At 41.6% G+C, this 27,945-nt stretch overlaps 1 protein-coding gene across 3 annotated transcripts in view; it reads right to left on the minus strand.

Annotated features, from left to right (window-relative positions):
* ARHGAP26 (Rho GTPase activating protein 26) overlaps nucleotides 1-27,945 on the minus strand; it is a 488,449-nt gene that overhangs the window by 220,693 nt on the left and 239,811 nt on the right. For all 3 annotated transcript variants that reach the window (XM_011994161.1, XM_011994160.1, XM_011994158.1), the window contains exon 12: nucleotides 1,902-1,938. In XM_011994161.1, coding sequence (XP_011849551.1) covers nucleotides 1,902-1,938 — 37 coding nt within the window. The remainder of the gene's footprint in view (nucleotides 1-1,901; nucleotides 1,939-27,945) is intronic.

Raw genomic sequence — 27,945 nt, forward strand, 5'->3', positions numbered from 1 at the left:
CAAATAAGTACAAACTATCTTTGCACTCTAATGATTTCTTTAGGACAAGCCATTGGGAGGTTAGAGGGTGGTCACTTTTTTCAGGTTTCCAAAGCATATTCTCAAAATGCCTTAAGAAATATCAGAATCAGTTGGGATGCCCACTACTAGAACCATGGTTGTCTTTCAAATCTATTGGGAGTTATCTCAAATAGAGAGATGTAAGTTCGTAAGGTCACAAGTTACAAGTAAAATTCTGGCCAGTGTGAGTGGAGGTCTCCATTCATATGCCTCTCCTCCCCCGCCACTTTTGGGTACTTTATTACAGTGTGTCCCAGGAGGGGCCAGGTGTGAGTATCTGTTAGTGTAGCCTGCTTGGCATCCATCCCCTCTGGTCCTGATGGCTTCCCTGATTTCCCTCTAGGAAACTACCCTACTCCCATTTTTTGCAGCAGTCTTAAAACTTTCAATCAAAGTGTACAGTTTTCCCCTGGGTGGACCCAAGTTAGACCAAGTTGATGCCTGGGAATTTCAATCTTCAGAAAGGTGAGTCAAGGACTACAAACAGTTTAGAGCTTTATCGTATTATCCAGAACAACCTTTCTCATCGGGTTCGTGGGTCTCCAGAACTCGTCTGTTCTCAAGCCTCGCTTTTCAGCTCCTCCGACCTTACTACAAGCTACCATACAGCCTTACATATTCCTTCATTATTGTTACTGTTGTTTTTGCCTCAGTTAGCCAGAGTTGACTTCAGGTGCTCTAAAACAATCTTACCTAACTGGGAGTGGGGTAGGGTGGAATTACGTCTTTGTTTCCTTGCATATTTACTTGAAATTTTTCCCCTGTTCATTTTTTTTTTTTTTTGGAGGTGAGGGGGTACATTTTTTTTCCTCTCAAAAAAGGCCTCTCAACCTACCCACAGCAGACATTCCAAATTACTTAACATTTTATATAAAACTCCCGCGTAAAACTTATATTTTGAAGAGAAAGAAAGGGGGAAAAATTCTCTGTCCTATAATGACTTTCACAAAAAAAAAAACAAAAAAAAAACAAAAAAAAAAAACACTTCATCCTTTGGTCCACGTGGAGAGGCACTGTTCTACTGATTTTCCTAACACAACTGGAATTCACAGTGGGGCTACCTTTAAATTTTTTCTCAAGTGAATTTTACAAAGCAAGGTGACAGGATTTCCTTTGTACTCTTGCAGCAACCTGGAAGGATTTTGTTTTTTCTCCCATACGCCAAGGAGATAATCAGCCCGAACATTGTACCAGTAGCAGGTTCATTTTAATCCCGTTGCCTTTACAAGGTTACAGGTACCCTTGGAAATCATGATTAACTAGAGTGCTTACAGGCAGCAGCAGGGCAAATGCACTATGGTCTACAGAGGCTGCCCAGGGACACTTCCAGCAGAGAAGAATGTTACCATAGAATTCATCTCCATTCTTTCCTCCCCCAACAGACCACGAAGAAAACAGAGTTACTAAGAAATCACCTAACATAGTTATTGCCTATCCAGTCCTCTGAGCGAGACCATGCTGGAGGCAAAAGCAACTTTGGCTTTCCCACAGGATAAGGCTCTCGGGGAGTTGAGTACTACTGTATTAAGTAACTTTTAAGTGGTGATGAGCTATAGTCTTAAGACCTACGATTAAAGGAGATAATGTACACGAGAATGCTTTGTAAAGTGTGACACATTATTTCAATGCAAGGCGTCACTACAGCCTTGCCAGCCAGGCTTACTTACCGTCCCTCTGGAGTCACCGGTGGAAAGTTGGGGTGGAGGCACGTCCCACTGCACTCGGGAACTGGGGCCAACCCAACATGCCCACAGCACCGCCTGGTGGTTCGCGCCTGGAGTAGCAACTTCTCAAAGCCCACTCCCAACCCTGGCTGTAGGTTACCCAAGCATCATACTTACTCCCTTCACTCTGGCTGTCTTTGTTCGAGTTGTAGACCTGGAAAATAAAAATGAAAATTCACTTGTGTGCATTTTATACCACCCTATAGGTTCACTGTAGAAAACCATTATCTTCCTCATTTTCCCTAGTTTGCACCATGAAGTAGAAAGTAATTTCTGGCTCCCAAATATGAACCCATTCAATAATTATCTACTTCTCAGTATTTACTTTAGCTGTTCTTAAGTGTGTGTGCATCAGAATCATCTGTGCAACTTTATTGTGTAAAAAAAAATTCCCTCTTTTCAAGAAAGCAAGTAAATGTATATGCATACATAAATAGAAAAGAGAAAAAAATTAAAATTAGTTACAAATCGTTAAGCATGAACTGCGCACCAGGCAATGTGCTAAGCATTTCACATGAACGATCTCAAATAATCAACATGACAATTCTGTTGGGCAGGAGCTGTTATTATCACTGTTTCACAGATGGAGAATATGAAGCCTAGAGGGGTTAACTAATGTCTCACAGCTAGTTAGTGGCAAAGTCAGGACCTTTACATCAGAAACGTTGACTGTTAATACTGGGGAGTGGGAACTGTTACTTTTTACTCTGCGTACTTCTAGAAATTTGAATGTTATAAGGAGAATATATATTTTCCATAGAAACCCCTTAAATAATATAAATCATAAAAAGGGAAAGTACCCCAATAAAGAAAAAGAAAATGCCCAACATAAAAGAGACAAGGACATACTGCAAGGGTCAGCAAGTTTTTCTTGCAAAGGGTCAGATGTTAACATTTTACGCTTTGTGAGCCAAGAGGCAAAATCAATGACATTATGTAGCTACTTCTACAACAAGATAGAAAGCACATTTTCATAATTTTTTTGACAAAATTGAGAATCTAATAATATTTGAGTATGATTTTCTGAAATGTAAGCCTACTAATCAGAAGAATGTTTTTTTTTTTTAAGAGAGGTTGATATTTAGCTTAATTGGTGCTCAAAGTTAGTATTCCTTATAAAGTCGATTGTAGATGTTTGTTTGTAAACATGATGCTTGGCTTATGGGCTCTACAAAAGAAGGTGGTGGGCTGGATTTGGTCTGTGGATCACAGTTTGCCCATCCCTGATATGCTGTCATAATTAAATAAGATGAAACCTCTACTTTAGAAAAGAAAAAAATTGGCTGGGAGCAGTGGCTGACACCTGTAATCCCAGCATTTTGGGAGGCCAAGGGGGGTGAATCATGAGATCAGGAGATCAAGACTGTCTTGGCTAACATGGTTAAATTCCGTCTCTACTAAAAAACACAAAACATTAGCCAGTCATGGTGGCAGGTGCCTGTAGTCCCAGCAACTCATGAGGCTGAGGCAGGAGAACGGCATGAACCAGGAAGTGGAGCTTGTAGTGAACCGAGATCATGCCACTGCACTCCAGCCTGGGCAACAGAGCAAGACTCTATCTAAAATAAATAAATTAATTAAGTAAAGAAAAAAAATCATAGAACCCAAGCCCCTCTTTGGTTATTAAGGTTCTATAGGTATAGAAAGGTATAAGGTGAACCTGATCATAATATATATAATTATATATATCTCCCTCCAGTGATTCTAATGGCCACTCTCTGTTGAGAACCACTTATTTAACCCCTAAAGAAACCAAGGCAACCACCTCTGAAAAGAACCATTAAATCCAGAAAGGGATTTTTTACTTAAGAAATATGACAGAGAATGGCTGGTCAAGAGGTCCCACTTGGCCCTTTAGCTGCTTTGTGTCATTGGGTCTCTTAGCCTCTCTGGGCATCTATTGCCTCATCTGTAAAATGAGGGAGTCACTCAAGAAGGTCTTTGAATTATCAAGCTCTAAATATAACAAATCACCCTCTTTTATTATTAGTTTTCTAAAGAAAACTAAAGCTACCAGGCCACTTATTAAAGGTCAGAAAGATTAGGAAAAAGGGAAGAGGTTTCTGTACTTAAAGAGGATTGTCTAATGAATAAAAAGGCATCAATGCATATACCTAAAAGTTCGAGAGATAAGGAGTCAAAGGATTTTGATCCTGGCCTGGGCTTCCCCATCGGTAACTTCATCTTGCTGAACTTTAATTTCTTCATCTATAAAATGTGGGCGATGATAGGTTTTCCTGACTGACTCAGCCAGAGATGCTGTGAACATCAAACGAGATTGTGCCAAAGAAATACAATGAAACAGCACAACACAATGCAAGCGCTCTGCACTCTACTACTGAGAAAAGAAATGCTTAACATTCAAGGAATCTAAGGGGAGGGCAAAAGTCACCACCAAGTCTAGGTGGAGGCTGACATAGAGGTTGTGTAATTTCTACTTAAAAGAGGAAACACAGTGGCCCATTCTCCCTCAGCAGCATCTTTATCATCTATATAAATGAACTTGAGCTAGACCATGGTTTCCAAATCAAGCCCCACAGCACCTGCACAAACAAGGACTGCCAAAGGGGTTGGAGAGAGGCTGAAAGCAAATGACCCCTCCCTTGGCTTTTATCCATTTTACTCATGTGGCTGTTGAACAAGGGCATAGCAGCTTTGAAAAGTTTGAAGACCTCCTAAATAGTAATTTCCCATGTTGCTCGTGATTCGTTTACTTATCCATGCATTTAACAAATATTTACTGTGTGCTTATAATGGTCAGGCAATGTTCCAGGTACTGGGGATACAGATGAACCAGACATCTATAATCTCTGCTCTCATAAAACTTTCCAATTAATGAAGAAAACAGAAATAAGCAGATGCACAAATATGATTACTTCAAATATTGATAAGTACACAGGAGAAAGTTAAAATAAAAAAAAGCGGGGGTGTATTGTGGACTTTAGGTGAGGAAATGCTTCTCGGAAGAAGTGACCTTTGCGCCAGGCCTGACCGATGAAGGGCACCTCCTTGGGAAGATGTGGGGCCAGTGCCAATAAAAAGTACAGGCCCTTCGAAGGTGAAAAGTCATTGCATTTGAAGGAAGAAGGCCAGTGTGGTTGGCAATCAGTGCAATGCAGAGAGGGGTAGGAGATGAGGATAGGGCAGAGGGGCAGCGATCCGATCCTGCATAGCCTTGTGACCTGTGAGTGAAATGGGTCACAGTGTAATAGCTAGGACCACAGATCCATGGTGACTGGCATTCACTAACCTTGGAAAGTTGGGCAAGGGAAGTACAGTAGAGAAGACCACACTTTGGCAAGTATTTTTTTTCAGACATCCTTGATCCCTGCATTTCTCCCAGTAAATTTAAACATTCTATCCAAGGGAAACTTGTTTCTATTTATAGCTGGCAAAATCCAGAAGGAATAGTAAAATGCAGGACTTCCAGCCCTCCTTAATTAGGATGAATTTGTGCCAAATTACTGTCTTTCAATGTTTCCTGGGTCTCAGGAGATCCCTTCCTGGAACACCCAAGCATTCCCTGAATTGGAGAAGTATAATCAATGAGCCAAAGGCACCAGAAACATGTACCCACCTACTCCTCTGAGGCCAGGCCGTTAATCTCTGTCTGGTTTGGGTTAATGAGCCACCAGGAGAATGAGTTTTGAAATGAAGCTAACAAATCCTGCTTACCAGGACTTTGTGACTACAGGGCCCAACAAAGAAGGCCCAGGGTGGGGAAGCAACCAGATGCTGGCTCAGTCACAGCACTAAGCAGGAATGGTTTTGTTTACCTAGCACTTACCAAGTGCCACACATGGCAACGTCTAATCCTTGCAACCACCATATGGATAAGGTCTAGTATTATTCACATTTTAGAGATATGGAACCTGAGACCCAGAGTGGTTACACAGTTTGTGTAAGGACACAGAGCTGGTCAGTGGTGTACTATTCTATCTTGCCTCTAAAGGATGTTCCAATAATTCCCTTTTACCTTTCTAGGCAGTGGCAAATGTATATCACTACCAAGTCCCTCCAGTGGTTGGTATTATGGCTCATAAATACCTTCTATACTGACAGAAGTTAAAAGCATCTAATTCACCCTTTAGAAATGGTTGGTCTGCTTTGGGTTATCCTTCCTCTACAGATCTCATAGCTGCCCACTAGCATCAGACTGAGGTTCAGAGGCAAGAGCAATGTCCTGAAAGGTCACTTTGACCATAGCTTTGTCTTATGATTAGCAATCTCAAATCTATATGCTTTCAGGTAAGCCTCTTGAGAGTATCTATCTTAATAGAATAGAACCCAACTCTCCAGGAGCAACCCAAGTGGACAACGAGCACTGAACAATGCCCTGATTTATGGCTCCTCAGAAGACTGAAACAGTTAACGCACCTTCGACAACCCAGCTTCAGCTAACCTCTATCTGTTCTGCTTAGCTAGAGTACTCTAAAACCTGGGAACATTGTCTCCTTTGGGTTTACATACTTTGATGTAGGTATAGTCTAGTTTCTACCGACCGTTGTATATGAAGATTTGTTAAAGATCCATGCCAACAAGTATTTATTTTCAAGTATATGCTTCTGGAAAAGAGAAATTACATGTGTTTACTTTATCTTATCAGGAACCATCTAAGAGTCATTAAAGAATAATTACGACAGATAGAAATTAGTAATGATGATGATGACAAAAGCCCTGCTATGTGCCAGACACCATGCCAAGCATTCTGTGTGCACTGTCTTATTCGGTTCTCATACCAGCCTAATTATTCCTGCCACAGAGATGAGAAAACTGAGGCATTAGAGAAGTTAGGTCACATGGCCAAGGTCAGACAGCTGGAAATGGGCAGAGTCCAGACAGGAACTCCCACGGTCTGTCTCCAGACACCAAGCACTTAACCACTAACCACATGATCAATAAGTCATTGTGATGATGACGACAATGACGATGACGATGACGATGATGAAGATGATGATGATAAAGGTGAGATGTTGTGAGCAGCTGGACAGGTGAATCACAGAAGGAAGAACTTGCTCTGAGTCAGAAAGAAAATGAAACTGGGAACAGCCTTCTGATTCTAGCCTGGAGTATTTACCACTAATCCATGCAACCAGCTGGCATCTAGTGTAGAAGCAACACTTCATATTCTCTCTGAACCACAGGGTTTCAGCCTGATGATAAACACCAGGGGTGGAGAGTAGCTCTTTGATACAAATCACAGGGCACTGCAATTCTGAGTCCTTACCCAGAAGCTGCAATGAAAGTACAATTTAGTAAATCAAAGGAGGGCGAGGAAAGCCTTCATATGCTTCCTCTGCACCAAGATGTGATTTTGCAGTAAATTCTGCTCACCGCTGAGCCAATTCAGTTTACATGTCCCTACAGAATTAACAGAGAATACACAGAGTCATTTGGATTCCCAGAATTTTTCTATGAGTACCTTTATTACCATTATCCAAGCCGTACTGAGAAAGCAGAGAGGCTTGTTTTTCAAATGTAGAAATTAAAGACATAAGTAAAGCAAAAATTTGACAGAACAATGGAACTTCTCCCTTTCACACACAGCTGAGTTAGAGTTCAGCCTGCATAGCCTTGTGACCTGTGAGTGAAATGGGTCACAGTGTAATAGCTAGGACCACAGATCCAAGGTGACTGGCATTCACTAACCTTGGAAAGTTGGGCAAGGGAAGTACAGTAGAGAAGACCACACTTTGGCAAGTATTTTTTTTCAGACATCCTTGATCCCTGCATTTCTCCCAGTAAATTCAAACATTCTATCCAAGGGAAACTTGTTTCTATTTATAGCTGGCAAAATCCAGAAGGAATAGTAAAATGCAGGACTTCCAGCCCTCCTTAATTAGGATGAATTTGTGCCAAATTACTGTCTTTCAATGTTTCCTGGGTCTCAGGAGATCCCTTCCTGGAACACCCAAGCATTCCCTGAATTGGAGAAGTATAATCAATGAGCCAAAGGCACCAGAAACATGTACCCACCTACTCCTCTGAGGCCAGGCCGTTAATCTCTGTCTGGTTTGGGTTAATGAGCCACCAGGAGAATGAGTTTTGAAATGAAGCTAACAAATCCTGCTTACCAGGACTTTGTGACTACAGGGCCCAACAAAGAAGGCCCAGGGTGGGGAAGCAACCAGATGCTGGCTCAGTCACAGCACTAAGCAGGAATGGTTTTGTTTACCTAGCACTTACCAAGTGCCACACATGGCAACGTCTAATCCTTGCAACCACCATATGGATAAGGTCTAGTATTATTCACATTTTAGAGATATGGAACCTGAGACCCAGAGTGGTTACACAGTTTGTGTAAGGACACAGAGCTGGTCAGTGGTGTACTATTCTATCTTGCCTCTAAAGGATGTTCCAATAATTCCCTTTTACCTTTCTAGGCAGTGGCAAATGTATATCACTACCAAGTCCCTCCAGTGGTTGGTATTATGGCTCATAAATACCTTCTATACTGACAGAAGTTAAAAGCATCTAATTCACCCTTTAGAAATGGTTGGTCTGCTTTGGGTTATCCTTCCTCTACAGATCTCATAGCTGCCCACTAGCATCAGACTGAGGTTCAGAGGCAAGAGCAATGTCCTGAAAGGTCACTTTGACCATAGCTTTGTCTTATGATTAGCAATCTCAAATCTATATGCTTTCAGGTAAGCCTCTTGAGAGTATCTATCTTAATAGAATAGAACCCAACTCTCCAGGAGCAACCCAAGTGGACAACGAGCACTGAACAATGCCCTGATTTATGGCTCCTCAGAAGACTGAAACAGTTAACGCACCTTCGACAACCCAGCTTCAGCTAACCTCTATCTGTTCTGCTTAGCTAGAGTACTCTAAAACCTGGGAACATTGTCTCCTTTGGGTTTACATACTTTGATGTAGGTATAGTCTAGTTTCTACCGACCGTTGTATATGAAGATTTGTTAAAGATCCATGCCAACAAGTATTTATTTTCAAGTATATGCTTCTGGAAAAGAGAAATTACATGTGTTTACTTTATCTTATCAGGAACCATCTAAGAGTCATTAAAGAATAATTACGACAGATAGAAATTAGTAATGATGATGATGACAAAAGCCCTGCTATGTGCCAGACACCATGCCAAGCATTCTGTGTGCACTGTCTTATTCGGTTCTCATACCAGCCTAATTATTCCTGCCACAGAGATGAGAAAACTGAGGCATTAGAGAAGTTAGGTCACATGGCCAAGGTCAGACAGCTGGAAATGGGCAGAGTCCAGACAGGAACTCCCACGGTCTGTCTCCAGACACCAAGCACTTAACCACTAACCACATGATCAATAAGTCATTGTGATGATGACGACAATGACGATGACGATGACGATGATGAAGATGATGATGATAAAGGTGAGATGTTGTGAGCAGCTGGACAGGTGAATCACAGAAGGAAGAACTTGCTCTGAGTCAGAAAGAAAATGAAACTGGGAACAGCCTTCTGATTCTAGCCTGGAGTATTTACCACTAATCCATGCAACCAGCTGGCATCTAGTGTAGAAGCAACACTTCATATTCTCTCTGAACCACAGGGTTTCAGCCTGATGATAAACACCAGGGGTGGAGAGTAGCTCTTTGATACAAATCACAGGGCACTGCAATTCTGAGTCCTTACCCAGAAGCTGCAATGAAAGTACAATTTAGTAAATCAAAGGAGGGCGAGGAAAGCCTTCATATGCTTCCTCTGCACCAAGATGTGATTTTGCAGTAAATTCTGCTCACCGCTGAGCCAATTCAGTTTACATGTCCCTACAGAATTAACAGAGAATACACAGAGTCATTTGGATTCCCAGAATTTTTCTATGAGTACCTTTATTACCATTATCCAAGCCGTACTGAGAAAGCAGAGAGGCTTGTTTTTCAAATGTAGAAATTAAAGACATAAGTAAAGCAAAAATTTGACAAAACAATGGAACTTCTCCCTTTCACACACAGCTGAGTTAGAGTTCAGCCATACCACACTTTGGATCAAAATCTGGACAAAATAAAGATGCTGGAAAAATAGGTTCATAAGTAAATTTGTTTAAAACTGATGCTCCTCTCTAAACTGCACCATCTTTACCTAAATGCACATCCAAACCCTGTGATCCCCTGAGGTCTGCTCCAAGTAGCCTGGGATATCTAATCTCCTCCCACCTGGATGTTCCCCTGATGTACCAATGTGGAGACACACTGAATAGGGCAATGTGTCAACATCTTAAAACAGTGAACAGGCTGGTTCTACACCGTCGAATATCATCTCATCCCCTCTGTGTGACAAAATGAGTCCATCACTAGAGTCAAAAGAGCTTGTTCTTTTGCATTGTTTCTGTCAGTGGTGACAGACTTGTAGTAATCTACTGCTTAGGTTCAAAGTCCAACTTTACTATTTGTTGGCTAACATGCACATCAGTTATCACCCCAGACCTCAGTCTTGCCATCTGAAAAAGGATACTAACACTCTCCACCTCTTAGGATTGTTGTAATTAAATGGAATCACAGATATACAATATTCAACACAGCACTGAATGTAAATTCTATGGCCTATTGAACATTTTATAAGGATTAACTTTCATCATCATCACTGTTATTTTCCTCCTTCCTTCTCTTCCCACTGTGTTTAAAAAGCAAAAAAAAAATAAATAAATAAAAGCCTTTTCTGGTGATGGAAATGTATCCCCTACGGGATAAATGGCTAAGGACGGGAAATGTCATTTGAGGGACCCTGTGGCATTGGTCTTGTTGGCAATGTAATATAACCAACTGAAACTAATAGATGAAGGGAAAGGAAAGGAGACAATCTAAGGTCAACTTTTAGATCAATGGTTCTTAATCTTTTTTAAAATAGCAATCAAATATAAAAATAGCCACCTGCCACCAACCACTTTTTCACTATCAATTATGTGCCAAGCACCATACTAAGCATTTAAATGAATGATTTTATTTCATCCTCAAGCCTATGGGGTACTACACCTGCCTCTATTTCATAGCATCACATGGGTTAATTAACTTTCCAGAGGTTACATACTAGCAAATTACAGAGCCAGGATTTGATTTAGGCAGAGCACAGTAGACCAGAGTCTGTACTCAACCACGACTTCATACAGCTTCTCCACCCAGTCCTGCTTTCCAGAGGAAAAACAGCCTGCCAATTAACAAAGAACTCAAAAGAGGCTAAGCAGTAATTAAAATGGCAACAATGCAACCATTATGTAATAACAAAATTTCCACCCAATTTAAGCATAACAGGAATTCTACAAACTTCCAATTAATACAAGTGTGGCAGTAATTAAAAACCACAACCAGCTTGAGACATTTTAGGATGCCCAAAAAACATCCCTCCTAAAACCTATCAGCACATACAGAGAGAACTGGCCAGGGTTGCCAAAGACTGTGTGGCAGGTTTCTCAGTTGAGCACCACATTAGAATGTTCGGCAAACACTAACACAGGCTAAATTTAGGAACTTTTTTTTTTTTTTTTTTTTTGAGAAACAGTCTTGCTCTGTCAACCATGGCTGGAGTGCAGTGGTGCGATCTCGGCTCACTGCAACTTCCACCTCCTGGGTTCAAGTGATTCTCCTGCCACCTGAGCAGCTGGGACTACAGGCCATGTCTGGCTAATTTTTTGTACTTTAGTAGAGATGGGGTTTCACCGTGTCGCCCAGGCTGGTGTCAAACTCCTGAGCTCAGGCAATCCACCCGCCTCGGCCTCCCAAAGAGCTAGGATTACAGGCATGAGCCACTGTGCCCAGTCTTAGGAACTTTTGATAACACCCCTGAGAAGTTACTAGTAAGACACCCTTAGTCTGTGGAATGCCACCCATAAAACCCAATAATGGACATGATTTTTCTAGATCCGGACTTCTCTTTTCACCCATGGGCCACAGGCCACATTTGGAAAAGCTTTTGAGAAGGAATTGTTTGAATCTGAAGCATGAATAGCCCGGAGTAAATAAGGATGTGTATCAACTCAAGGGGTCAGAGCTTGGGAGCCAGCTATTGGTTCTTCCTCCTCCTCCTCCCATGAGAAATGTGGCTCTCATCACTATGGTCTGAGTGGTGAAACATGCTCAGTGGAGCAAAAATAACATGGTTGTTGCAACTTTTCTGTTTCTCAGCTGGCAATACTCTGTCAGGCTTTCCCTTTCCACTGCTACCACTGTTGCACTTGCTGTCTTAGGGAGGCTCCCTCAAATGTGAAACCAATAAAAATATAGTTGATGACACTTCCCAATGACCGATTCCTGAACCAGTGTCAAGACCTTGCTCTTACCCTGTAGAATTATACATAAAGGGGGTTCAGTAACTGGCACATAGCCAGCCACTCAGAAAGTACTGACTGGATAAATAGAATAAGAGAGAAACTGCAATTGAAAAAAAAAAAAAAAAAAAACCAGTAAAAGTGGAGTTGGTGAGGACAATGCATTGGCCAGACAGAAAAGGCAAGCTAGATGTGTGCTCAGGTGTCCAGGTGACTGTTTTGTTCCCCCATCACCTGGCAAATTCTCTATGAAACTTTCTTACAAGGGAATGGAAATAGACAATTCAGGCTTTCCTAGGAGACAACACGATACAGATATATCTTATTTGGCTTAACTCAAGGCTATCAAAATCCCTCACATCGCCATTTATTTTCTATGTTCCGCCCCTGTGTGTTAGGTCTACATCCACCAGGTGACAACGAATGCTGCTAATAGTTTTGGAGCCCATGGTACCACTGGGGAGTTCTGAAATAAGGGCTAAGGAAGGGGTTCTGTACCTACTGGTGCCGAGTGCCTTCCCCTACACAATCAGAGGCATCTCAAGACTAGGCAGTCTCTTAGAAAATGGCCCAGTAAAAAGTGACCAAATGGCTGTGCTCCTACAGCCATCCAAAAGACAGAGTCTTTTAACAGCCCCTGAAGCTTTCTTGCTGGTGAATAAAAATTGCTGCTTGCTGTTCAAAACGTGATTACAACAATGATGACGAATAGAAAAATAAACTTTCTTTTCCATTAGTTCAAGCACTGCCTGCTGCTTTGTACCTTGTGGATATAAGCAAGTTATCTCTTTGTATTATTCCTCAGTAACACTGGGGGGGAAAAAGTGCTCTGGACACCTGTGATTAGTACTGTTCAACATCCATGCCCCTCTTTTTCCAGGGAAACCACCCTCATTTTCCTTGGGGATCCACCTCCCTGCCAAGGCAAGTCCATATGGTTTGGGTGGGGCTGGTCCCAATTCCATCTTCAGGTTTGTTGCATGTGATCCAGACTATGCATCCTACGGCACATGTCATTGGCCCAAGCCAAACTCAGCCAATGACACTCACTCACTTTTTATCACAACTATTGGAAATGAGGCCTTGTGTTGCTAGGAAAACAGGATGCATACCTGAAGCTTTTGAGGCCAACTTCGGCTACCACACAGGCAAAGCCTTGAGCAGAAAAGGTCAAACAAAGAAATGCAGAGCCATGAATGAAGGGACATGGGATTCTGACGGTATCATTTGAGTCCTTTTATCTTAACATATCAGAAGCTCATCCCTGCTCTTTCCATAGTATATCAATAACATCCTTTTTATTTTGTAGTTGTTTCTGTTGCTTGCAGACAAGGGCTGTCCTACTTGTGCTTTATAGGGAACTCTAGCGTGAAGGAGAAAAAAGTGCAACAGAGTTGAACAAGAAACTGCGCTGTCATCCTTGAATTTCCCATTCCTTCTACCTCACAAATCCAATCGGTTCCAAGTTGTATCATTTCTATTACTATCATAAATCTTGAACCTATTCCTCATCCCCACTTCTTTTTCTATTGCCCAAGGTCAAATTGTCTTTGCCTTCTCACCTAGACCTTGACATTGGCTATCTCCTGGTTCTTGTTGGCTCCACTCTCTGGCTCTGCTCACTTGCTCCACAAGATGTGTTTCCCTAAACCTCAGTGTTGGTTGGAGTAGAGAAGCCTTCAAAACATCACAATACCAGTCTTCAGATTCTCAAAGGGCAGTGATGTGAAGAAGGGGAAATCTTATTGGGCTGAACAGAGATGAAGGTCAGGGTGGAGTCCTCAGGAAGGCAGATTTCAGCTGAATCTAAATAACTGATAGGAGCTCTTCATGGTCCACTAAAGCAGGAGACTGACCCAGCATCCTCTTACACACAGACCTAAGCCCCTTCTGTCTAGAAGACAGCCCAGGCATTCCCGGGCTGATTAATTTAGCTGCATTTGGGGTTTAATCATCATTAGCCTAACCCTTTCACTGGTATAGGCCCTGGACAGATTCCAAAATGGGGAGACATGGATTTGGAAGAAGTAGAGTCAAGGGTTGGATGGAGCATGCTGTGGGCTTTGGAAACTTGGCATTAAGGCCTGTGTTAAAGCAAACTAAATATGGCTAGAGAAGTACTCCATACTCCTATATTTGAGTCCTCGTGGACTAACCGTAACCTAACTTAATAGGTAGACACCTGAAACAATAGCTGAGTCTTGGGCAATCCCAGCAGTCATACCTCAACCACTTATACACTGGCGAGTGAGTGTTCAAACTATGTTCAAATAAGGCAAACATCAAGCTGTAACCAATCCAGTTGTTTCTGTACTTACTTCTGATTTCTGTACGTCACTTCTTTATTATTATTATTATTTTTTTTTTGTCTATAAATTTGTTATGACCACGAGGCATCCCTGGAGTCTGTCTGAATCTGCTGTGATTCTGGGGGCTGCCCGATTCACAAATTGTTCATAGCTCAATTAAACTCCTTTACATTTAATTTGGATGAAGTTTTTATTTTGTCACCTGGTTCTACCGCTTTTGAGCTATGGGCCCTTAGACGATCATTTAACATTTCTGAGTCTGCTTTCTCATTGCAAAGTAGAGCTAAGAAATAATACTTATGAGAGCATTAACGGAATTTAAAATAGTCATCACAGTGACCGGAGGTGCTCAAAAACGTTATTTCCCTTTTCCTTACTCCACAAATATTTCCTAACTTACTTGATGGCTGCAGACAACCTTAATCTCTCGTTTCTTTGATCTCTTACTGCTCCTACAGTCTGTATTCTACAGAATTTAATACCTCCACATATAATTTTTCATTCTCATCATTTCCAATCTCCAATCAAGGTCAGTTTTACATTTCTATGGGGCAGGGTTTAGGGGAAGTGATCTATGTGGCATCTAAGTGTTTGCATATATTCAGTGTCCAAGAAATTATTCCTGATTAAACGACAAGGGGCTTACAGATGCGCATTCCTTCGTCTGGGTCTTTCTCTGCAGGTCTGAGGCAGGTCATAATGACCTTGATGAGCAAATTATCCTTATAGCAATGCTTTCACATTTTGAGTGTCACTGGCACTTACTGCACTTCTCTGCGAGAAATTTCAAATTAAGCTGAAATAGTTTCAAGAGAAAAGGTGAAACAGCTCCTCCTGGAGCATGTAGGTGGTAGGTTACACCCCAGCAACCAGTGAAAGAGTAGGCCATTTATTTTAACTTGTGTTTGGTCCTGGTGAATTAGGCGCAGGCTAACTGTTCTGGGGTTATTAACACTGATTGTTGTGAGTGCTTCTCCTCCCCTACCCCATGACTTTGATTTGTGTGTTACATAAACACTGTTGCCATAGTTATAATTCAGGAAGCTTTGTTGTTTGACCTTAAGAAAAATTCAACCTCAAATCAGGATAACACTGACTCTCTAGACCACAATAGACCATCAGAGGATAGGATCTGCCAAATTTCTTCAAGCTTCTAGAAGGAACTACTGTATTTTGGGTAACAAGCAAGCAACAAGAGGAGGAAACGCTGCAATGTTATGCAATTTCCTTGCATTTCATATTCAGCAATCCTGAAAACCTTTATAAGCAACTTCCCTAACTCTCAACCAAAGATTGGAGTCACAGCCAACATAAACAAAAACTGGATGCAACAGAGGAAGAAAGAAATCTAAGTAACGTACAAGTCAGAAAAGTATTTCAGGAAATCTTTAAAGACAGCAGAAAGGGCACAAGCTCATTTGCTATCAAGTGCATGACAGTTCAGTAGATAGTGTGCAAGCTGACATGTATGTAGGATGTGGCCAGGTCGCAGTGTGAGGAGTCTCTTACGGCTCTAGCACTTCCTGGCTTCACGCTGATGCAACATTAAAAAGTGGATGTGAACCCACTCATCTGTCAGCATGCCGTTTTCACGGTGAGAGGAGAGACTACCTCCCATCCCCCCAAAAGAAACCGAAATATTAAACAGAGAATGTCTTTATGTGCTCCCCTCCCCAACCCCCAACCCAGTGTTTTTGGAAATAGTTACACATCTCTGTTAGCAGAAGAAAGAACCTTGCTCTTTTGTGCTTTAGAAAACTGCAAATGAGAAATTCCTCAGGATGGTATGCAGGACATCAAAGTAGGAGCTCATAAGGCTCTTCTGCTGCCCAAGTGGGGCCCAGTCCAGGAGAAACCACGGCCAGAAAGTGAGTCAGCGCACCACGCTGCTCCTTTCAACCTCCAGTTCCTCCTTCCAGGAGGTTCCAGGCACTGGCATGCAGAGCTATCTACATTGTAACTTGAGGCTGATACAGTCAGACAAACTCAAAGCACGTTCATGATCTCCTTCATCCCCACAATGCCCCTTGGAGAGGCAGAAGGTGAATGTTATGTTATGCAACACAGACACAGGGAAAGGTGACTTGTTCCCTTGCCACAGACAGCTGTGAGCTCAGAGGACTGCATTTCTAGATCTATGACTCGAAGCTGAGTTTCCTACCCCAAATCTAGAAATAATCTTGATGCCAACTCGTATGTATGCAACAAGAGATTCTGAGAATAGTCACTCTTTTGTTCTGTTGCTTAGAGCTGGCAGGAAAGGGTGTCCCCAGCACTGTGACCACATGGAGAACCTCAGTATTCTCCTACAACTCCCAAGGAGCAGAATGAGGTTTCTAAAACGGAACTGTAGTTTCTAGAATTCTGTGCTCTGTATGGGTCCCCCACCTCCATCGCAGGCAGAATCCACTCCACTTCCGACTCCAGGAATAGTATGACTTAGGCCAGCCAGAACAGCACATTTACTCCCAACCCACATACCTTTACAAAAATTCTCAAACATACAGAAAAGATGAAAGAAGAGACAGTAAACACGCATATACCCATCACCTCTATTCTATGGTTGTTCATATTTTGCTATATTTGCCTTATCACATACCTAGCCATCTATCTTCCATTAGTCCATCTTGGTTTTTAATAAATTTTAAAAGGAGTTGCAGATATCATTACTTTTAAACATTTCAGAACACATATCATCTAAAGTTCAATAGTTGCCCATTTTTAAATGTAAAATGTACACACAACGAAATATACAGTTCTTAAGTGTGTCAAACATGAAATGTGACAATTTCATATACTCATGTAAGCTAAACCTCTATCAAGATAGAAACATCTCTATCATCTCAGATAGTTCCCTCAGACCTCCTCCATCTTACTCCCACCCCTCACACATCCCATGCACCGGCAACCCCTGTCCTGTTTTGTTTTGTACCCCCAATTAGTTTTGCATATTCTAGATCACTGAACAAACAGACTTACATCATATATATTCTTTTATAGCCAATATGTTTCACTCAGCATACGTTTTTTTCTTTTTTTACTTCAAGTTCTGGGATACCTGTGCAGAATGTGCAGGTTTGTTACAGAGGTATATGTGCCATGCTGGTTTGCTGCACCTACCACCCATCACCTAGGTTTTAAGCCCCGCAAGCATTAGGTATTTTTCCTAATGCTCTCCCTCCCTTTGCCCCTCATCCCCCAACAGGTCCCGGTGTGTGATGTTCCCCTCCCTGTGCCCATGTGTTCTCATTGTTCAACTCCCACTTATGAGTGAGAACATGTAGTGTTTGGTTTTCTGTTCCTGTGTTAGTTTGCTGAGAATGATGGCTTCCAGCTTTACCCATGTCCCGGCAAAGGACATGAACTCATTCTTGTTATGGCTGCATAGTATTCCATGGTGTATATGTGCCCTATTTTCTTTATCCAGTCTATCATTGATGGGCATTTGAATTGGTTCCAAGTCTTTGCTATTGTAAATAGTGCTGCAATAAACATACGTGTGCATGTGTCTTTATAGTAGAATGATTTATATGATTTATAATCCTTTGGGTATATACCCAGTAATGGGATTGCACTCAGCATAAAATTTTTCAGAATCATCCGTGTTGTGGTCTGCACCAATACTTTCAGTCCTTTTCACTTCTGAGTTGAAATTTAATGTTTGAATATACCATAGTTTTATTGATTCCTTTGTTCATGGACACCTAGGTGGTTCCCTGTCTGTGACTATCATAAAGCTGGTCCAAAGGTTTTTGTACAAATCTCATTGAAGACATGTGTTTTCACTTCTCTTGGGTAAATGCCTAGGAGTGGAACTGCTGGATTCTACAGTAGAGTTTCTTATTTATTATTAAACAAAAAACTTCCAAGCCTTTGTCCACAGTAGTTGAGCCATTTTACTTACACCCCCATCAATAATGTATGAGAGTTTGGGTTGCTTCACATCCTCACCAGCACTTGCCAGTCTTTTAATTGTGTTGTCAATCTTTTCCTTTTAGCTGTTCTGATGGGTATGCGCAGTAGTATCTTATTACAGTCACAAATTGCATTTTTCTGATGATCGATGATATATACTTTTTCATGTACGTATTGGGCCACCTTCTTTTGTGAGGCACTTCTTCAAGTCTTTTGTCTATCTTTTAGTTAGGCTCTTCTTTTTATTATTGAGTTTTATGGGTTCTCCATACATTCTGGATATGTCCTTTGTCAGATATATGGTTTGCAAATATGTCCTCTTATTCTGCAGCTTGCCAGTTGATTTCTTAACAGTGTCTTTTGATAAGCACTGGTTTTTAATTTAAATCAAGTCAATTTTTTTTTCATGTTTTTGTAGGGCTATCACTTTCTATGTCCTACTAAATAACTTCTGCCAATCCCAGATGGCAAAGATTTTGCCCCGTGTTTTCTACTGGAGGCCTTATAGTTTTAGCTGTTATGTCTATAACCTACCTTGATATTTTTTAACCTCTACAGTGGCTAGAAATAAAAATTCACCTTGAATTAATCCCCCTAGTTACCTTAGTTTACAAACATTATTTAGAGGTGCTTCTGAGTCATAACCCAGATTTGAAACTCAATGGTTTTAAATACAAATTTAGGAACAAGTAGCCTTAACCTGTCTCACCCACCTTCTCCTTCTCCTTACCCCAAAAAAGTTCTCATATTATAGAATTGATTCATACATCCTTTGGGAACCCTCACTATATTAATAAAACTGAGATCTTCCTCCTACCTGCTCAGCTAAAAGGACAAGCAGGTAAGTGTGCTGAGCATTGTAAAGATCTATATGCTCAAGGTTAATTTTCAGGGGACTCACCTGACTACATGGCGATCTATAAGCTATGATTTGAATGGGCAGGGAGCCCTGGGCGCCAACAAGTATAGTGGCCCTAATCAGTCACTGCCTTATTGTGGGACCCTGATCAAACCTCTTCCTCTCCCTGTATCTTAATTTCTAGCGCACCGAAAGGGGGGCCTGAAATAAGCCAGCTTTGAAATTCCATACTCTTATACCTATGATTTTTAATATTTCACCATCAAGAATGAACTCCTTTAGGTCCTGAAGGGCTCTCTATGCACTTTAAAAATTTCATACATACATTAGGATGGTAACATCTCAAATCTTACTAGCAAACAGCAAAATTGGGATTTGCTGACAGTTGACTAGGAATAAGATCCCACAAATGTTGGAGGGAGTAAGAACTGGAAAGGAAAGGGATAGCAGGTTGGAAAGCTGCTGATCAGACTAGCTCGCTGTCTGGTGTTGCACAGGCGATACTCTGTCGTCTTGTTTCAGTTTGCATACTGTAAACAAATGTCCTTCTCGTTTTCCTTTTTTGTTGTTGTTGTTGTTGTTTTAGGGGGTGGGGAGACAGGGTCTTACTCTGTCACCCAGGCTGGAGGGCAGTGGCTCGATCATAGCTCACTGAACAATGCTTACTGAACAATGTGGTTTAAAGTTGACCTGGATGAAACAGGTTTAGTATGTTCACATCAAAAGCTCAAAGTGCCTAGCCAAGCCTCTCTAGCTTCTTCTCTAGAGAGAACCCAAGCACACTGGACCTGAGCAACCAACATACACTTACAAGCACAACCAGCAGCCAGGGCAACCGAGTAGACTAAGTCCAGTGGGGTCCCCTCCCCAGGATGGGGGAGATTAGGGGGTGTCTGTCTTGAGAGCACGGCAGATGAACATACAAATCCAAAGGCTGTTTCTGGGTCCTTTCCTATCATGCTTGATATAGTTGACCACCTGTGTCCTTTAAATGTCCACCTCTCCTTGGCCCTACTACCCAGCCCTGCTCCACAGCTCTCCACAGGTTCCTGTGCCCTACACTAATCTTAACATAAAAGGAATATATAAACATACACATATAATCATAAATATAAACATAAAATCTATATAAGTGCGTATATACACACATACATATAGAGTCAATTTTTGTTATTTGCAGGAGTTACATTTTATAAAATAGCAACAAACACTTAATTAGCAAACACTAAACCATTGCTTCTAGGAGAAACAGGTTCCTGCAAGCCTCTGGTTCCAACATTTTCATCAACCAATCAATATAGAACCCTATTTTATGTATGTTTCTGTCCAAAGACATCACCTTATTCAATTTACGTTGCTGAATTGTTTTCACTGAGCTCATATCCACCTGCATTATACTTTATGCTTGAACAAAGCTCATCTCACAAGTATTTTCACATTATGTCACAAGGCACATCACGACCTTCTTTCACTTAGACAGGATATCAGCATTACATTTGGGGACCACTTTAGCTAAATCACCACAAGAAACCACAAAATGCAAAAAAAAAAAAAAAAGCAAAAAAAAAAGTAGCACTAAATAGAGTGTGAAAGGACATTTATTGGGCTAGGTGCAGTATCTCACATCTCTAAATCTCTAATCCCAGCACTTCAGGAGGCAAGGCAGGAGGACTGCTTGGCATCAGGAGTTTGAGATCAGCCTGGGCAACATGGTGAGACCTCACCTTGCCTCTACTAAAAAAAAAAAAAAAAAAAAAAAAAAAATCAGCCAGGCATGGTGGCATGCACCTGTAGTCCCCGCTACTTGGGAGGATGAGGCAGGAGGATCACTTGAGCCTGGAGATCGAGGCTGCAGTGAGCTATGATGGAGCCACTGCCCTCCAGCCTGGGTGACAAAGCAAAACCCTGTCCCCCAAACTCCCCAAAAAAGAATAAGAAAAGAAAAAGGAAAAGGATATTTGTTTACAATATTAGAGCTGAAACAAGAAGGTAGAGTAGGGCCTGTGCAACACCAGCTGTGAACAAGCACAGTGGATGATCAAAACCTTTCACCACTCTACACATGCCTACAAACGATTGTGAAAACTCTGCAAGTATTGACTTCAGGTTACAAATAAATTTTGGTGAGTAGATAAATTCACAAATATGGAATCCATGAATAATGAGGATATGTGTGTATGTATATATACACACACATATATACAATATACATATATGAATATATGTAAATGCATATATATAAAGTTTTTTGGAAAACAGCTATGTTCATTCACTTGACCATAGCTGTTTTTGTGCTACAATAGAGTTGAGTAGTTTCAACAGTCTGTTGTACGATATGTGTATATTCAACTTTACCAGGTTTTGGATGGTTGTACTAATTAACACTCCCACCAGCAGTACATTATGAAAGTTCCATAGCCTACTCTAAAAATTCCCTAAGCTCCTCCTTGGATCTCTTTACTTATCTCTCTCTCTCTCTTTCTATATGCCACAATTAGAAATTTCATCCATTACCATAGCTGCAACAATGCCTCCATGCAGATGGTGCCCCACCTCTAAATCTGGAACCCCAACCCCCCTCCAGTTTTCTTAGGAGCAGACCTCCATTTCTAACTGCTTGCTGGCCATCTTCATCTGGGAATTTCCCCTAACCTCAAATCTAGCACCTATCCCTCCTACAACCACCAAGAAGGGTTTCTCAAGACAATAGGAGGGATAATACCTTAAGACCTGTGAACAAGCCACTAAATTAGTACTTGTTTTTAGTTAGTTGATGGCAAGGCCATTGAACAGAAACACATACACACACACACAAAAAAAAATCTATTTTCTTTCTTTTTTTTTTTTTTTTTTTTGAGACAGAGTCTTGCTCTGTCACCCAGGCTGGAGTGCAGTGGCACAATCTTGGCTCACTGCAACCTCCACCTTCCAGCTTCAAGCAATTCTCCTGCCTCAGCCTCTTGAGTAGTTGAGATTACAGTCACATGCCACCAAATTCTGCTAATTTTTTTGTATTTTTAGTAGAGATGGAGTTTCACCATGTTGATCAGCCTGGTCTCAAACTCCTGACAGATGATCCACCCACCTCGGCCTTTTTCAAAGTGCTGGAATTACAGGCGTGAGCCACTGCACCCAGCCACAAACCTATTTTCTTTTTTTTTTTTTTTATTATACTTTAAGTTCTGGGGTACAAGTGCAGAAAGTGCAGGTTTGTTACATAGGTATATATGTGCCATGTTGGTTTGCTGCACCCATCAACCCATCATCTACATTAGGTATTTCTCCCAATGCTATCCCTTCCCTTGCTCCCCACCCCCCAATAGGCCCTGGTGTGTGATATTCCTTCCCTGTGCCCATGTGTTCTTGTTGTTCAACTCTCATTTACGGGAGTGGGAGTTATGAGAACACAATTTATGAGTAAGAACATGCGGTGTTTGGTTTTCTGTCCTTGCGATAGTTTGCTGAGAATGGTGGTTTCCAGTTTCATCCATGTCCCTGCAAAGGACATGAACTCATTCATTTTTACGGCTGTAAAGTATTCCATGGTGTATATGTGCCATATTTTCTTCATCCAGTCTATCATTGATGGGCATTTGGATTGGTTCCAAGTCTTTGCTATTGTGAATAGTGCCTCAATAAACATACTTGTGCAGGTGTCTTTACAGTAGAATGATTTATAATCCTTTGGGTATACACCCAGTCATGGGATTGCTGGGTCGAATGGTATTTCTGGTTCTAGATCCTTGAGGAATCACCACACGGTCTTCCACAATGGTTGAACTAATTTACACTCCCACCAACAGTGTAAAATTGTTCCTATTTCTCCACATCCTCTCCAGCATCTGTTATTTCCTGACTTTTTAATCATCGTCATTCTAACTGGTATAAGATGGTATCTCATTGTGGTTTTGATTTGCATTTCTCTAATGACTGGTGATGATGAGTTTTTGGTTTTTTTTTTTATGTTTGTTGGCTGCATAAATTTTGTTTTCTTTTGAAAAGCATCTGTTAATATCCTTCGTCCACTTTTTGATGGGGTTTTTTTTTCTTGTAAATTTGTTTAAGTTCCTTGTAGACTCTAGATACTAGCCCTTTGTCAGATGGATGGATTGCAAAAATTTTCTCCCATTCTGTAGGTTGCCTGTTCACTCTAATAATAGTTTCTTTGGCTGTGGAGGAGCTCTTTAGTTTAATTAGATCCCATTTGTCAATTTTGGTTTTTGCTGTAATTGTTTTTGGTGTTTTAGTCATGAAGTTTTTGCCCATGCCTATGTCCTGAATGGTATTGCCTAGGTTTTCTTCTAGGGTTTTTATTGTTTTAAGTCTTACATTTAAGTCTTTAATCCATCTGGAGTTAATTTTTGTATAAGGTGTAAGTTTCAGTTTTCTGCATATGCCTAGCCAGTTTTTCCAACACCATTTATTAAATAGGGAATCCTTTTCCCATTTTTTGTTTTTGTCAAACCTATTTTCATCTAGCAACTGTTATTTTCTCACTGTGACATTTCTCTGTGCCTCATTACCCCACCTATAAAATGGAGAGCATACCACATAAAGTAGAAGGTAGCAGCAGCAGAGCAGCTGGCACCATGCCCAGCACAGAGTAAATGCTCAGTAAACAGCAGCTAATGATCATTATCTTGGTTAATGGCATCACTTTTATCTCAGTGGCCAGACCTAAGATCTTAAAGTCCTGCCTTTTCACTCCCACATCTAATCAGGTGATAATAACTGGATTCTGCTTCCAGCATGATCGTATATTTCTCTTCCGTCCCAACAGTTCCACTTGGGAGTTCAGCACCTCCTGCTTGGAATGCCTTCACAGTGGTTTACTCTCTGCCTTCCCATAGACTGTATATCCTTCATGTGGCCACAGCTCTGAAATCACTTCTCAAATCCTTTATGGTCACATCATCCCTTAACAGCATAATGTCCAGATTTCTACACGAGGCCTCTGATAAGCTGGCCCCAATATTTCCTACCTTACTTTTCTACTTTCCTTTCCCAAACCTCATGACCATCTACATGCAACTACTAGCTGTTTCCTCATCTGTCCCATGCTTTCTGTCTAAGAATCTGATTGCCACATTTCTTGACAAGGAAGCCCTTCTATCCATCTCTGCCTGTGAACATCCTTCAATGCGCTACCTATATGTGCTCCTCTATGAAGCTGCCTTCAACTCCCTCAGTCTAAAATCACTGCTCTATTTCGATAGCACTATGTTCACACCTCACACTGATCTTTTTCACTCTGAAATAAATGCAAGGTGACAAATTTATCCTGGTAGACCGGAGGGCCTTGCACATAGAAGGCATTTAATAAACACTGGATGAATGCCATGAGGAACCAAGGCCATCTAAAATGTCATCAATGCACATCTTAGATTCAGTTTACATTAACTTTAAAAAATGGCTCTTGCCTATAATTCCAGCACTTTGGGAAGTGAGGCCGGGGGATCACTTGAGCCCAGGAACTTGAGATCAACCTGGGCAACATAGTGAGTCCTAGCCTCTACTCAAAAAAAAAAAGAAAAAGAAAAAGAAAAGAAAAAGAAATTAGCTGGGCATGGTGGCATACACCTGTAGTCCTAGCTACTCAGGAGGAAGGCTGAAGCAGTAGGATAGCTTGCCCCCAGGAGGCTGCGGTTGCAATATGCTGTGATCATGATGCCATGGCACTCCAGTCTGGGTGACAGAGTGAGGCCCTATCTCAAAAAAAAAAAAAAAAGAAAAAAAAATCAACAATCCAATCAAAGTAGTTTGTAATTAAAAATGAATTTAGGACAGGGCATGGTGGCTCACACCTATAATCCCAGCACTTTGGGAGACCAAAGTATGAGGATCACCTGAGGTCAGGAATTCGAGACCAGCCTGGCCAATATGGTGAAACCCCATCTCTATTAAAAACAAAATATTACCCAGGCATGGTGGTGGGCACATGTAACCCAGCTACTCGGGAGGTTAGAGCAGGAGAATTGCTTGAATCCGGGAGACAGAGGTTGCAGTGAGCCGAGATCACATCACTGCACTCCAGTCTGGGTGACAGAGTGAGACTCCCGTCTCAAAACAAAACAAAACAAAATGAACTTAGGACTCAGGAAGCTCTTCAAATATGGAAAGAGCAAACTGCCATCTGACTAGCAGCATTTTAAGTATTAAATTGCTCACTTACAATTGTGCTCACCCCAAGAAGGTTAAGCAGTCAGCATCAGGCTAGGCACAGAACCCAGTAGTGTCAGCTACGAAAATAACAATGTCTTGGATGACAATTAATATGATTTCTGTATGGCAGCTGATCTTTGCATACCCTATGTGCTTTAAAAAAAAAAAATCACTACTAGCCGGGTACGGTGGCTCATGCCTGTAATCCCAGCACTTTGGGAGGCCAAGGCGGGTAGATCACGAGGTCAGGAGATTGAGACCATCCTGGCTAACATGGTGAAACCCCGTCTCTACTAAAAATACAAAAATTAGCTGGGCGTGGTGGCAGGTACCTGTAGTCCCAGCTACTCCGGAGGCTGATGCAGGAGAATGGCGTGAACCTGGGAGGTTGCAGTGAGTGGAGATCATGCCACTGCACTCCAGCCTGGGTGACAGAGCGAGACTCCGTCTCAAAAAAAAAAGTCACTACTGCACTTCTTAAATCATCTTGGAGCCTTTCAAATCAGTTGTGAAATAGTTAATTAATCAACAGTGTTAAGATAATAAAAACCATTTGGGGGAACAAAATCCAGGTCTTCACCTTACATTATATTTTGATGCCAAAACAAATGTCAGGTAATATTTATCTTATAATGGGAATCCATTCAAACAAAGATAGAATGCATAAAGTAGCTCACAGCCTCAATACAGAAAGAGTTCTTAACACTCAAAGGTAAATACGCCAATAGAAAAAAAATTGACAAAGGATAAGCTATTTGCAAAAGGAGAACAAGAATTCAATAAACAAAGGGAATATTCAAAAACAAAAAATATCCTAATTACAACAATGATAATACGTATTACTTTTTGAAAAAGTTAAGAATTTTCTAAAACTTTGGTAGCAACTAGTATAGATGCAGGCTCAGGGAAATGGATATTCCCATGTGCAACTCATGGAAGTATAAATTAGCAGTCTTCATGAAGAGCAAGCATCAAAGATCAATATATCGTCATGCATCACTTAATGACAGGGATATGTTCTGAGAAATGCATTGTTAGGCAATTTTTTTCCCTACAAACATTATAGAGTGCACTTACACAAACCTAGATGGTATAGCCTACTACACAACTAGGCCATATGGTGTAGCCTATTATTGTTCCTAGACTATAAACCTATACAGCATGTTACCATACTGAATACTGTAGGCAACTGACACACAATAGTATTTGTGTATCTAAGCATATCTAAACATAGAAAAGGTACAGTCAAAATATGGTATAAAGATAAAAAGTGGGGGAGGTTCCAAGATGGCCGAATAGGAACAGCTCCAGTTTACAGCTCCCAGCATGAGCGACACAGAAGACGGGTGATTTCTGCATTTCCAACTGAGGTACCGGGTTCATCTCAGTTGGGGCTTGTCAGACAGTGGGTGCAGCCCACGGAGTGTGAGCCAAAGCAGGGCAGGGCATCGCCTCACCTGGGAAGTGCAAGGGGTCAGGGAATTCCCTTTCCTAGCCAAGGGAAGCTGTGACAGATGGTACCTGGAAAATCGGGACACTCCCACCATAACACTGAGCTTTTCCAACTGTCTTAGCAAACGGCACACCAGGAGATTATATCCCGTGCCTGGCTCGGAGGGTCCCAAGCCCACGGAGCCTCACTCACTGCTAGCATAGCAGTCTGAGATTGAACTGCAAGGCAGCAGCAAGGGTGGGGGAGGGGCGTCAGCCACTGCTGAGGCTTGAGTAAGTAAACAAAGTGGCCGGGAAGTTCAAACTGCGTGGAGCCCACTGCAGCACAAGGAGGCCTGCCTGCCTCTTTAGACTCCATCACTGGGGGCAGGGCACAGCTGAACAAAAGGCAGCAGAAAGTTCTGCAGACTTAAATGTCCTTGTCTGACAGCTTTGAAGAGAGTAGTGGTTCTCCCAGCACACAGTTTGAGATCTGAGAACGGACAGACTGCCTGCTCAAGTGGGTCCCTTACCCACGAGTAGCCTAATTGGAGACACCTCCCAGTAGAGGCCGACTGACACCTCATACAGCCAGGTGCCCTTTGAGATGAAGTTTCCAGAGGAAGGATCAGGCAGCAACATTTGCCGTTCTGCAATATTTGCTGTTCTGCAGCCTCCACTGGTGACACCCAGGCAAACAGGGTCTAGAGTGGACCTCCAGCAAAATCCAACAGACCTGCAGCTGAGGGCACTGACTGTTAGAAGGAAAAACTAACAAACAGAAAGGACATCCACACCAAAACCCCATCTGTACGTCACCATCATCAAAGACCAAAGGTAGATAAAACCACAAAGATGGGGAGAAACCGGAGCAGAAAAGCTGAAAATTCTAAAAATCACAGCGCCTCTTCTCCTCTAAAGGAATGCAGCTCCTCACCAGCAATGGAACGAAGCTGGACGGAGAATGATTCTGACAAGTTGAGGGAAGAAGGCTTCAGACAATTGGTAACAAACTTCTCCAAGCTAAAGGAGGATGTTCGAACCCATCGCAAAGAAGCTAAAAACCTTGATAAAAGATTAGATGAATGGCTAACTAGAATAAACAGCATAGAGAAGACCTTAAGTGACCTGATGGAGCTGAAAACTATGGCATGAGAACTACATGATGCATGCACAAGCTTCAGTAGCCAATTTGATCAAGTGGAAGAAAGGGTATCAGTGATTGAAGATCAA

The sequence above is a fragment of the Mandrillus leucophaeus genome, unplaced genomic scaffold, assembly GCF_000951045.1.
Source record: "Mandrillus leucophaeus isolate KB7577 unplaced genomic scaffold, Mleu.le_1.0 Scaffold443, whole genome shotgun sequence".
Taxonomy (NCBI): Eukaryota; Metazoa; Chordata; class Mammalia; order Primates; family Cercopithecidae; genus Mandrillus; species Mandrillus leucophaeus.